The sequence below is a fragment of the Panthera uncia genome (genome assembly GCF_023721935.1).
Source record: "Panthera uncia isolate 11264 chromosome B2 unlocalized genomic scaffold, Puncia_PCG_1.0 HiC_scaffold_24, whole genome shotgun sequence".
NCBI classification, from domain to species: Eukaryota; Metazoa; Chordata; class Mammalia; order Carnivora; family Felidae; genus Panthera; species Panthera uncia.
Window position 1 is genome coordinate 4,857,859 of NW_026057580.1, and position 14,380 is coordinate 4,872,238.

Consider the following 14,380-nt stretch of genomic DNA (forward strand, 5'->3'; position numbering starts at 1 on the left):
TAAATTTTAGTTTATGCACCTATTGGGATACCGTGCTGCCATTTAAAAGAAGGTAGAAATGTATATGCTAACTTGAAAAGAACTCTAAAATACAGTTAAAAAAAAAAAAAGCAAGTTACAAAATAAGGTGTAATGTGCTACTACTTGTGTTAGAAAAAAGAATAATGTGATATATGCACAGGAAACTTCTGGAAGGATACTCAAGAAACTTAGCTATGATTCTCACTAGAAAGTGGAATTCTGGGTATGGTGTAGAAGGGAGTATACCCATATACAAATGAATATATACTGTATACCATTTCTGTTATTTGAATTTTCTATTATATGAATGTGTTCCTTTTGTAATTTAAAAAAAGAAATTCAAAGATATTGCAAAACTATATAAGAAAATGTACGTGCTATCTGAAAAAGGACTTGTATCCGGAATAAAGAATTCCTAAAAATGAATTTAAAGAACCAGACAACCCAAGAGAAAAATAAGCAAAAGGTTTGAATAAATGCCTCTCACTGACGTTTAGCCAAATCGCCAACAAAGAAAGTTGCTCAATTTCATTAGTCATCAAGGAAATGCAAATTAAAAACCATAATGTAATAACCCTACACACAACTAAAATGAAAAGACACAGTCAGTATCAAGTACTAAGGAACATGTGGAATAACCAGAACTCTTATATACTGGTGGTGGGAGTGTAAATTGATAAATACTTTAGAAAACTAGCGATATCTACTAAATCTAAACACATATACATACACTTTATAATCCAAAAATTCTTCTGCTGGGTATATACCCAAAGAGAAATGAGTGCTTATGTCCACCAAAAGGCACATGCAAAAACGTTCACAGCCACATTATTAATAATACCCCCAAACGAAAAGGCTCCAAAAAGTGGAATGGGTAAATTATGCTATCATATAATGGAATACCACAAACCAATGAAAAATCATTACCTCTCTACACAAATGTAGATGAATCTCATAGTCATAACGCCGAGAGGGAAAAAGTCATACATAAAAGAGAAATACTATATATTCCCATTACATAAAATTCAAAAACAGGCAAAACTAACCTATAGTGACAAAGGTCAGATAAGGTTGGGGGAATCACCTGAGGTAGGGAACAAGGAGACTCCTGCTGGGATATTGGAAATGTACTATTTGTCAATTTGAGTAGGTGGTGGTTATATACTTGTATACATATGAAAACAATCATCAAGCTATACATAAAAATCACCAAACTTAAGAAAATGAGAATACAACCGGGAGAAAAATTTTCCAAAAGAGGTACCTGATAATCAGAGGACTGCATCCAATATGCACAAAGAACTCTTAAAACACAATGAGAAAACAAACCCAATGAAAAAACAGGCAGAAGACCTAAACAGATATCTCACCAAGACCTGAACAGATACCTCACCAAAGAAGATGTACAGATGGCAAATAAACACGTCAATATTCAACATCACTTATTACAAGGGAATTGCAAATTAAAATAAGATACCACTACACATCTATTAGAATGGCCAAAATTTGGAGCACCTAGGTGGCTCAATCAGTTAAGCATTCGACTCTTGGTTTCGGCTCGGGTCATGATCTCGGTGGTGAGATCATACCCCACATCGGGCTCCCCACTGGACACACTCGCTTTCTCTTCTCTCACTCTCAAAACAAAACAAAACAAAAAGCCAAAATGCAAAACACTGACAACACCAAATGCGGATAAGCATGTGGAGCAACAGAAACACTCATTCACTGCTCTTGCTGGGAATGCAAAATGGTACAATCACTTTGGAAAATAGTTTGGCAGTTTCTTATAAAACTAAACACACTCTTATCATAATCCAGCCATCACATTCCTTGGTATGTACCAAGCTGACAACTATGTCCACAAAAAAGCTTGAACGTGAATGTTTAGGGCTGCTTTGTTCATAACGGCCAAAACTTGGAAGCAATCAAGATGTCCTTTAGTAGGTGAATAAATAAACTGTGGCACATCCAAATAATGGAAAATCATTTAGTGCTAGAGAGAAATGAGCTATGACTTATGAGGGCGCTGCACTTATGAATGGGATTAGTGCCCTTATAAAAGAGGTTGAAGAGATCCTTATCCCTTCTGCTACCTGAAGAGTATAGTGAGAAGACAGCATCATCAATGAGGAAGCTGACTCTCCCCAGACTTAGAATCTGCCAGTGCTTTGATCTTGGTCTTCCAGCCTCCAGAACTATGAGAAATAAATTTTTATTGTTTATCAGCCACCCAGTCTGTGGTATTTTGTTATAATCCCCTGAATGGACTAAAATACTCAGGTTTCAGCCTAGATTCATTCTTAGCTCTCCTACTACAGCATTCACTCAGTTGCTTTATCTTGGGTCCACAGACCCCACAGTCTGTGGATAGAAGTGCGTTTAGATCTAATTGGGTTCCTTCATAATCACGGGTGTTTTATTTTATGTATTATTCTGAGAAGAGATCCATGGTCTCCATCAAATTATAAAAAAGGATCCATGGCCCAAAAAGGTTTAAATGCTTTAACTGGACTCTGCTTCAATGCTTATGCCCTCCAATTCTCCACACTGCTGCCAGTTATTTTCTGAAACATAAATACCATGTCATCACCCTTAAAATCCTTAAATGGTCCCAAATGCTTCCAGGATAAAATCTAAACTCAACTGCATGACAATCAAGAATGTTCATAACTGGCTCCTGCTTATCTCCTCAGCTTCACATATACTGCAGCTAAAATACCGAGCTGTATCTACAATTCTCTCAATTCTGCATGCTTTCTCACTTTTCTCTGCCTTTGCACAAGCTGTTCCTCCAGCATTTTATACCTAGCTTAAGCACCATCTCCTCAGAGAAGCCCTCCTGGCCATCCTCCACTCCCAGTCTCAACAGGACGCCCTGTCAATGCTCACATCACTTTGTGATGATCCCCCAAAGCACTTTCCTCATGGTATTTGGTCAGTTTATCGGTCTGCATCCCCTTCTAGACTATGAGCTTTTTTAGGGCAGAAGCCAGAGCAGAGTATATCATGCCTCTAGACCCACAATAAGAGCACTCAACAAATGCTTACTGAACAAGAGATTGGCCTTGGAAAATAGCCAAACTGGCCAAAGGCTGGTCAGAAACCTCATCAACTAACTAGGTAACACTGATCTGGAGCCTGCCATTAATGCAAATGCTCAGTTAAGTAAGATAGTTCTGCCTCTACTAATCTACCACCAATGTTCCTTCAAGGCTGGGAAGTTAGCCTTTAATAAATGTAATTACCACAGTCAGGCACTGTGCCAAGGGCTTGACAGGCATTAGAGCTCACTAAACCTCAAAGCAACTCTAAGGTAGTCTGTTTGTTTGTTTTGTTTTTGTTTTTTTTTTTTTTAAGTTAAAAAGGCAGAGAGGCAAACTACCCAAAGTCAAGCAGAAAGTTTCAAAGTCAGGTTTTAAACTCAGGATCCTAATTCCAAAGCCCATGCCTAGCTGAACTCAGTTGGTTTTCTGGAGATAATAGATCAGCATGCCCTTGGAAGAGCCTGGATTGGATAAGAGAGTACATTTCATTAGCCATTCAGCAAATGAGAAAGGTCTTATTCCCCAGGTAGCACTACTAGTAAATTCTTTAACATTTAATGTAACCTCCCCCATAAGTACTAGCTGCAAAATCTTTTTAAAGAGAAAGGCTTAATGAGAATTGTTTTTCCAAGAACAGCAAGTAAAGCTAGTGAACAGCAAGTAAAGATGGGTGAGACTTTGCTGAACTCTCCATCAGGCTTGGGGATTGAGAAGGGAGAAGAACAATCAGTCTCAAGGAATGGAGTTGGTTGTGACAATACCGGTAAAGGAATGGAGAAGGTAGATGGAATCTCCATGGCCTGCTGCAAAGAGATACCATGAAGCACTATCCTTTAACAGACTGAAAAGGTGTCTTTAAGCTTAAAAAAAGAAAGAGCCCATGAGGTTCTAACAGACGGAACACCAATTTGCCAAAAGCTGCTGCCGTTTCCACTAAACTTTAGCCCGGAATTTGCACCACAGCTCTTACCCTCTGATCTTTAACTTCCCTGCAAGACCCCAGGGGACTCACACCCTGCACTTCAAGGGAAGACAGAATGTTTTCTTTAATCCTACCCACCACCGGTTCACATTAGTTTCTCTAGCTTTTACAGATGCGACCACCTCTCATATTTTGAGTAGAAAATAGTGACCACAGAACATCTTCATTCCTAATGACCACCACTCCACTTCCATTCACATTCCCCCATCATCATCCCCCTCACATTGCAGTCTTCCTCTTAACCACCTTCTGTGTCCTTCCTGCTCCAACTCAGCCCCAAATCTATTGTGATACATATCTATCCAGTGACTTTTAAAAACAAAACAAACACAGTCCATTCTTCCTAGTCCCTAGCTCCAACCGAAACAACATACCATGTAAGTAATGAAAACTATTCAGGTAAACCCAGGGGACTTTCCACTAAGATCAGAATACCAAATCACTAAATAGTTGAAAACCAAGGGTGAGAGAATGCAGTCTGTAGGGACATATACTTCCACTGAGCAGACTGTACATGGTTATCATTTTCTAAACTAATCCATACTGACACTGAGATCATAAACGCCTAAAGAGACTCACATATATACCATCCAATCTCCATGCTTTCATTCGAGACTGTACTTTTATCATTTAAATCACAGCAACAGTTTCTTGATTAGATCCCACCCAATATGCACTGAAGAAAAATATTAGCCTTACCAAAAAAAAAAAAAAAAAAATACATGGTTTGAGCACCTCTCACTGGCAGTGGGGGGTGGAGAAGAGGGGTGACATGGAGACAGGGAGAGCCAATTAATAGTGACTTACCCACAGAAACAAGGAATATAGGCCTCAAAGATTACATGAACACATCCCCCCAATCAACAAAAGTTCCCCTAACCAAACATTTCTGTGGATCAACATCAAGAACATTCCTTTATTTTTAAAGGTGAGTAGCAGGGCTTTGTATTATTTCAAAAGACAAACTACATAAAACTATGTAAAGTCATAAACTATGAAGATTTTATATACACGCACAAAGTTTCATATGCAAACACACAAAGACTTGAAAAACCTGGTTTTCTGGATTTCAGTGGCATCTGAAGAAGAAAACAAATAATATCATCCATGCCTCCCCAAGGACAGAAACCTAGAAATAACAAAACTAGAAACAGTTCATGCTGAAATATACCACACCTGGGGCTCCTGGGTGGCTCAGTCAGTTAAGCATCTGACTTCGGCTCGGGGTCATGATCTCTTCGTTTGTGGGTTCAAGCCCCACGTTGGGCTCTGCACTGACAGTGCAGAGCCTGCTTGGGATGCTGTCTCCCTCCCTCCCTGTCCCCTGCTTGCTCTCCATCTTTCTTTCTCAAAAATAAATTAAAAAACATTAATTTTTTAAAAATGAAATATACCACACCTTCTCCCACCTCCAGTTTGTTTTTTATTATTTTTTGCCAGTTAATATACTTCTGGCCAGTTTAAGAATGACTGTATTATTCAACCCACTTTGTATCTCACTCATTACATTAAAAAAAATTCTTTCAGGCTATAACTTGCCAGCACATCTATTCATATACGACACCGTAGAAATGGCTGAAAATTGAAAAAACAATGACCTGAATGAAATAGGCGGACTTTGAAAGCACAAATATGCTCAGCAAAGCCCTCCACCCCCACTGTGTTCTCCAAATTCCTGCCCCCACTCTTCCAGCTAGGTACTATAAGCTACAGAAACTTCACACTATGTTCGGAAATTCTACCAACATAAGCATGCGAGAGAAAATCAAATGCCTGGCATAAGAACCTGACTGCAGAAAGAATATTTGTGATACTTTTGAATGGTCAGAATACTTCTCCTTCCAAGAAGTGTGGCTGAGAGTGATTATTTTATATAAAGGCACTTCAACTTACCAATGTGTAAGAGTCCAAGAAATAGGTAAGACATCAACAACTGTCACTCCACACCATTCCACTTGAACAGAAAGAAATGAGAAAAGGCACTCCCCCCAAAGGTCCCAAGTGCATCACCAACCTCACTCTTTGCCAGGTCATTAATGAGGCAGCAATGCAGCTAACTAGAGCCTGTCCACAAATTAGAAACACAAAATGCTATGGCATGGTCTGCTCCTATCCCCCTCACCCACCAATCACCCACAGCCAGGGTGATAGCAAACTCCATTAATGACCTCTCCCAGGACATTCTTCTGCCTTAATCACACCTGCCTATGATACAGGACATCTGGTACAGTTGAAGGAATTGATGCAATCAGTAGCCAGTACTGTACCTTCTTCCTACTGTATTCTTCCTTCCTCTGGTTAACAACTGCAGCCACAACTTCAGATGTCCGGCACTGCTTGCAATTCTGTCCCCTGGCCTCAAGGATGACAAGGCATTTTCATTTATCTTGTACCATTCCCTTAGCCTCGTTTTGCCCAATGCTGCTGGATATTCCAATACATTCCAAGTTTTTCTGTACGTGGGAACTTGAATTTACCAGAAAATCCAATGCACTTATTCCCAATCACATTTCAAAAACTGCCATATGAGATTTACATTTGTAAAAATAAATATTCCTCCACAAAAGTAAGAGTCCAAGGTGAATACCTTCAAAAAGTCTCTCACTAAAAAGAAAAAAAAATCGATTCTCTATTACCCCAACACCTCCCTGTATGGGTCTCTGAGGTTCCCAGTTTAATAGTGCTAAGAAAAGAGCAAAGATGATTGACTCAAAAGCTAACATGAAAAAAAAAATGTTCAAATTATGGACTAACTTGTACTGACATTTTAATTCCCAAAACTGAGCAAAGGAGCACTTCCCAGTAATCTGAATTAACAATAGCATTGCTTCCCCCAATGAAAATAAAATGTTAGAGCTGGAAAGCAACTTAGAGCTAAATTAAACAAGTCCCTCATTTTCAGAAGACAAGAAAACAGGGGTCTGGAGAACTCACAAAATAAGCTTGAATGTCAATTATAGCCCAACAAAACTGAGGAGGAAAAACAAATAGGCTTGAAAATCCTGGCTGGCTGTCAGGTCAATGTTCTAGATGAGCACTGTCCAAAAGAACTTTCTGGGAGTTTGAAGTGTTCTATATATGTGTTCCCCAATAGGGTAGCCACTAGCTACTGAGCTAGTTAAATGCTACTTAAAAAGTAGCTACTGCAACTGAAGAACCGAAATTTTATTTAATTTTAATTAGTATGAATTTAAATTGCTGTATGTAACTAGTAGCTACCGTATTGCACAGCACAATTCTAGAAGTTGTTCTCAGATTCTGGTTTTTAAAACTTCAAATGAAGCTGTTTAACCTCTCTTCTTCATTTAACACATACAGAAAATTTCTTCTTTATATCTAAAATATCTCATTCAGCAGCATAATCTTATGTGGAGACCCAGCCCAGAGCAAGATCAGCCTGTTTCTCAAAGCCCCTAGCAGAACTGAGTGACATCAGTGTCATCCACCCAGCTGGACTGAAGTCCCTCTTTCACCAACCATTCACACAAGTCCCACAAGCCTGACACTACCCAACAAGCCTGAATCTGGAAGATTTTTCAAGTGCCTCATTAAAATTATACAAGTGTTGGAGTGTGACCAGTCACTTCCTACATGTGGCATTGTTGAGATACCAAACTTTACCTTTCTTCAAAAAAAAAAAAAAAAAAAAAAAAAAAGGAATTTTTAACGTCAATCTTTATCTATGATTACTGTAGGATTCCAAAACTTTCCTTCAGTTTGCACACAACCTTTTTAGGATCTAATAAAAATCCAAATCATAGGAGTGCCCAGGTGGCTCAGTTGGTTAGGACTTGGACTTCAGCTCAGGTCATGATCTCATGGTTCATGAGTTCGAGCCCCACGTCAGGGCTCTGTGCTGACAGCTCAGAGCCTAGAGCCTGCTTCAGATTCTGTGTCTCCCCCTCTGTCTGCCCCTCCCCTGCTCATGCTCCGTTTCTCTCTCCCTCAAAAATAAACATTAAAAAAAACAAGATTTTAAAAAAATCCAAATCCTGTTAGTTCTCACTGTCTTAGTACTCTGCTCTCAGTAAATACTAAATATGCTTGGGTGTTTTTTTTTAAGGACTTTATTCAGGGGCACCTGGGTGGCTCCGTCGGTTGAGCATCCAACTCTTGATTTCAGCACAGGTCATGATCTCACAGTTTGTGAGATCGAACCCCACACTGGGCTCCATGCCGATAGCGCAGAGCCTGCTTGGGATTCTCTATCTCTCTCTCTGCCTCTCCCTTCCCCAAAATAAATTAACAAAAATTTAAAAAAAAAAAAGATTTTATTCATTTCAAAAGATCCTTAGCCTTCTGATTTTTCTACCTAGGAAAAGGTTAGTCTGTGAAAATTAATGTTAACTTTAATACTATTAAGGATTAAGAAGAATTTTAGTGAAAACTTTTCAGTACAACTTAAACTACTGGATTCTCCTTTTTAGGAGGAGGAGGGTGAATGGGAGAAGAGGATGATACCAAAAGAGCAGTATGTCCTATATGTTAACTGAATCTAACTTTAAAAAGCTATTGCTTCAAACCAAAGTAAACAAAGACCATGTTTTCCTTAACAAAAAAATAAATAAACTCCCTGTGTTCCATCAAGTCAAAGGGACAATTTCATGTTTTCTGAATACCCAAATATAATCAGGAAAATGGGGCAAGTAGACAAATGCACAGTGAATACTTCATTACATCACACTGCATCTTCAGGTGCACATAATACTGAAAGACACAAAGTAAAACTGCACAAATGAGCTGTTTTGTTTTTAAGGTAACGTTTAAGGGAATTTTATAATCGAGGGATAATTAGTGACATCACTGAAATAATCATTCTACTGATTAACTAGTAATTCATGCTGTGTTCACATGAACTTGAAAGCCCAGGTTAAGCTGGTTGAAGCGTGGCAACATGTTCTAAATTGGGAGACTGAGACTGAAGAACCAAGGGCCACACACTGTTCAGAACCAGACACACTAGCCAGATGACTCACAAAGTGACAGAAACAGGGTTCTACATCAATTCCCCAGCCTGGGATGGGGGTGGGGGGGGGGGGGGGGGGGGAGAAAGAGACAGATTTTATTAAACTAACTAGTCAACACCTTGTTATTCCCAAAAGTGAAATGAAATAGAACAAATCATCTTTGCTGTTCTATCAACTTTCTACTAGTAACATCTTCAGAAATGGAATATAGTTTGTGAGATTACTCTTCATCTCTGCCTAACCCCATCTTTATTTAAAATACATTATTATCTAGCAAATCTAGTTGGTGAAATAAAATGCTTCAACAGAACAGATCACAAAAATAAAATCCTAATAAAATCTATTTCCCTAAAGAAAATTCATCCATGTAACATTTATTTTATGACATGGTTCGTTAAGAAGAGCTTATTTTTTAATCAAAAACAATGAATAGTTTACCAAATAAAACTCAAATTTATTTTTTTTTAATGTTTATTTATTTTGGACAGAGAGAGAGAGAGAGAGAGAGAGAGAGAGAGAGAGAATGAGCGGGGGAGGGGCAGAGAGAGACAAAGACACAGAATCCGAAGCAGACTCCAGGCTCTGAGCTGTCAGCACAAAGCCCAACACAGGGCTTGAACTCACAGACCACAAGATCATGACCTGAGCTGAAGTCGCATGTTCAACCGACTGAGCTACCCAGGTGCCCCTAAAACCCACATTAAATGTTCCATTATTCCCAAAGAACAAGACTGAACATTTGTCAACTATACTTTAAACTAATTTATGAAAGAAATAGTAGTTCCCAAAGTTTCCATAATATTACAACAGATTCTCTCCAATTGTAAAAGCAAAATATCAGTACTTGATTTTTATACTTAGTAAGTAAAATTTGAAAAAAGTCCATTTTTTCTACCTAATTATCTTTTTTTCTTATCCTATAATATAGTCAGTACATTAGTGTCTTAAGTCTTCTCCCTCTCTCTTTTTTTAAAGTTTATTTTATTTATTTTGAGGGAGAGAGAGTCAGCAGGGTGGGGGCAGAGGGAGAGGGAGAGAGAGAGGGAGAATCCCAAGCAGGCTCCTCACTGTCAGCACAAAGCCTGACTCAGGGCTCAATCCCACAAACCGCGAGATCATGACCTGAGATGAAATCAAGAGTTGGGCACTACAGAGCCACCCAGGCACCCCTCTTCTTCCTCTCTTTTTTAGAATATTTCTAAGTCTGTTCTTTCAACACCGTTTGAAAATGTCTGTAAAGAATCTACGCGTTTCAGTACATTTTAAACGTCTAAACAACTTAAAATGCAACTTCAACTAGTAACAGTTACACCCATATCATTTAAAAGTGCTTTTGTGTATGTATATATTTCTAAAATACTATTTCTAAAATAATATTTTTATTATTTTAAAATACTATTTCATTTCAGGTTTGATTATTACAAACTAGTATGTTTTTCGCAGGACTACGGAATGCCTAAAAATTAGCCATGAAAATACTCATATTTCACTAAAAGTTTTAAGTACATACCTCAGGGGAAAAAACGGTTTATGATCATTAACTCTAAAAACATTGTACACACCACACAATTTTCAACTTTTGGAAAGAGGTAAATCTTCAACAATTTCCAAGGTAGCAAAGTTTCCCAGTGGAGAGATGGTGTCTCTGTAGAACAGTAACTTTAATTCCATGCCCACGATTAAACAACATAAACCAAGAGGGAGAGAAGTAGAAACTTTTCCTTATTCCAAATACTCACACATTTGCATTGTGTGCTCCTCTTGTCATTCTACTTTCTAACTGTTGCATTCCCACAAAAAAGACCTCACAGCTCTCTTGTTTAAGCAAGCCCCACTGACTGGTGTCCTGACTGGACAATGCCAGGCAGCAAGTCTGGCAGCCTAAGTAACTAAAGAGCAATCTTAAAGGAACTGCCTTTAGTCTACTGGTGCCAGAACATTCTGCTAAGAGGCTCCTCTGCAAAGGGCTGTGGCTAGCTGACTTCACAGACCTATGGCTTCCACAGAATGCAATGCTGACTGAAGTTTTCAGGTAACACACTCACCTTCATTTTCATGAAAGAAAAAGGCACAAGATACCTACTGAATGGCTCTCACAGCTTTCTACTTTTCTCCATTCTGTCTAGCTACCACACGGGTGCAGGCCCCAATCATCCCTGGTCTGGATTACTCCTCCTGATAAGACTTCTGTACCTCTAGTAATACCCCACGAACATAAAAACACCACACTCCTATACACACACACCCAGACCCCCTCAACATCATCCGATCTTTCACGTTAAAGAAAATCACGTCACTACGTGTTCAAAGTTCTTCAACAGTTCCTGAGTGAACTCAAGATAAAAGTCCAAAGACCTAGGCATTACCTACAGAGCCCTACATCACCAACTGCTCTCACCATCTCACCCTCATCTCTAGCAAATTGCCCTTCACAATCTACCAGTCAACTCCAATGAACTTTTAAGTTCCTCAAATGTGGGGTGCTTTCTCTCACATCCAGGACTTCACCCATGCTATCCCCTCCACCTGAAAGAAACTCTTCTAATTCCATTCTCCCCTACCCTTCCTGCAGGCCTAGGCCGGTGTCACTTACTCCAGGCTACCTTCCTCTACCTCCACCTCAACTAGATAAGCGCCCCTGCCATTACACCCTGTACCAGTCCTAACATACTTATATTCTGACACTTTACTTCTGCTCCCAGAAGACGGGGCCAGTGTCCCCTTGTCCACCATTATACCAGAGACACTCAATTATTCGTTGAATATATTCAAGGTTACTTAATGAACATAGTATGAATGTGGCCCATACAGTAAGAAATACATGTTCGGTTCGGAGTCAGTCATGATAAAACTCTGCAGCAGTATCATTACACTTTGGTATAGAATGCAAACTACACAGGTACCTACAAACTCCTTTAGAAAAGGTTAAAACATTACACATTAAAAAGAACACTTTTCAACATAAAAATATTAGTTTTGTGCTCACAACTCCTATCAGGCAAACTGCAGTTCATTAAAAAGGGCCAGATTGAAAGTATCAAAAAAGCAGGACTGATTGCTTATAGGTCAAGTATGATACCAGTTTCACTAATCCTCCCTGCAACTATCAAACTTTCTTGGCATTATTCAGAACTCTGCAGCCTAAAAGTAAAAGGCTATTCCATTTCCTTAGTTTCTATGTCTTGACATAAGTCTTTCGATAAGGGTTCTGCTCAAGATAATGGTCCCAAGGACAAACTTGTTGCCAGGAAACAAGCCTCTCTCTGATACATCCTGGGCATTAGCTGCCATTGGCAGCTACTTTCTTTGAGCCACATGTCTTCTTATGAGTTACAATCAGAGGCTTGTGACACCAGATTTTTCCAGGGCAGCAGATTGATGTCATAAACGTGATGGTACTAAGCACTCTGACGAGCTCACCAGCTCCACCCTACACTCACTGCATACGAGGGGCAAGTTATCCACCTCTCAAAGCCTCAATTTCCTCATCTATAGTGGGATAACGGTTGTACCTCCTAAGATTCTGTGGGAATTAGATTGTCCAGGAAAGCACTTAGCAGACAACCCAATTATTAGGAAGACTATAAAACCTAAAATATTTTCACATCTTCAAAACTTTTGCTAATACCGTAACTTATTTTTGACTAACATCTTTCCACCAGGTATTTTTTTAAGAAAAGGCAGAAAAGAGGACAAAATGAGAACCTATTTCTGTCACGACCTTTCAATTTGACAAATTCCACAGAAATCTACATTAAGATCCACTTTCTTTCTCTTCACTCCCAAAAATCCCAGACTTAACCTGTACTTCAACCATTCCTAACATCTGGGGGATAGCAAAAATAAAATACTTAAATACATCTTTCCAAAATGTTCTCACCAGAAATAATCATTTCCTTACTGCCTCTATACACTATGAAATATACTAGGTCTTTGGAAAACAGAGGAAAAAGGGATCAATCACAAAAGTCCTTCAAAGTCTCCCAATTCCCCTACAATAAGAGTCATAAGGTAGGATGGAGGCACCTGTTAGGTAAGAGGGATGGTAATCCATAAAACTCCAAGTGTTAACAAGGAGAATTTAAAATGTAACTGTAGGTGAAAAAGTTAATTTCCCACCTCACAGTTTTTCACCCTAACAGGATGGTCAAGTAATAACGCAGGCTGGCCAATGTAAATATTTTTATCATTAAAAAAAAAAAAAAAAAAAAAAATGGAGAGAGATGAATTTGAGCCAACTGAGCAAACTGGCTCTCACGTTCCCAAGCCAGGTTGACTTGAGTTGGGTGTTTTGGGTTTTTGTTTTTTATTTTTTGGACAAGGAAATTTTACAGAACTCCTGAAATGTGTTTTAAATAAAGGGGAGACCTCCATATTCTTATAACTTTACCCTAGACTCGGCTCTGGGCTCGATTTTTAAAGATGGGTGATGTGTGAACAGCTTCCTAAAAGCAAATAGGGCACTGGGATATAATTTAGGAAGTGATGATGCAAGTCTCTGGGGGACAAGGAGGGAGGGGGAGGTGAAAAAGTCAGAGGAAATACCCTCCTGGTGCCTGGGCACCAACTCATACCAAGGCAAGGAGGGAGGGCTGGCCTCCACATGCCAAGGGAAGGGGCACCCCAGCTTCACCCGGAGGTGCCAACACCGCCCCCTCATCCCTCTCCGCTGCCCTGCCCCCCCTCACCAGTGGCCCGGGCGGCCCCTGTTGGCCCAAACCTCTGGCAGGAGAGTCCCAGAGGGTGGCAGTGCACCCGGGCCAGGGCCTTCTCTGCCCACCTCCAGCTCCCCACCCAGCGCCCCTCCCCGAGACTCGGCCCCTGCCCCCTCCCGGTAGGCCCGGCTAGGGCCCAGCCCCCAGGGTTCCGGCCACCCCCGGCCCCGAGGCCTGCCCGGGCAGCCCCCGCGCCAGCGCCCCCAGCCCCCGCCCCCACCCCCACCCGGCCGGGCACTTACCCCCAGAAGCCGCAGGGACAGCGAGGCGGCAGGCTGGGCGCTTTGCTGCGCTCGCTCCCGGCGTCTCCCATGGTGCTCGGCGGCGGCGGAGCTCGGCGGCGGCAGCGGTGGCGGCGGCTGGGCCTGGGCCCCGCTTGAAGGAGGCGGCGGCGACTACGGCGGCGGCGTCGGGGGGCTCGGGGCGGGGGGAGGGGGAGGGAGCGGGCGCGCGGGCGGGCGCGAGTCCGAGGCTCCGAGCCGGGATTCCAGGCCGGTCAGCTGGAGGCGGGCCGCACCACTCGGCCTGCAGAGATGGGGGGGCCGAGGGAGGCGCGGAGAGGGAGGGTAGCTGAGGAGGAGGGGCGTACGGGTGAACCGAGGACCGCGGGGGAGGAGGGAAGACCCGGCGCCCTCGGCAGCTCCCACC

At 41.2% G+C, this 14,380-nt stretch overlaps 1 protein-coding gene across 2 annotated transcripts in view; it reads right to left on the bottom strand.

Moving 5' to 3' along the window:
- Window positions 1–14,144, bottom strand: part of ZFAND3 (zinc finger AN1-type containing 3) — a 317,767-nt gene extending 303,623 nt beyond the window's left edge. For both annotated transcript variants that reach the window (XM_049653339.1, XM_049653338.1), the window contains exon 1: window positions 13,975–14,144. In XM_049653339.1, the coding sequence (XP_049509296.1) occupies window positions 13,975–14,045 (71 nt within the window). In that variant the 5' untranslated portion in view covers window positions 14,046–14,144. The remainder of the gene's footprint in view (window positions 1–13,974) is intronic.
- Between the last annotated feature and the right edge of the window lie 236 nt (window positions 14,145–14,380).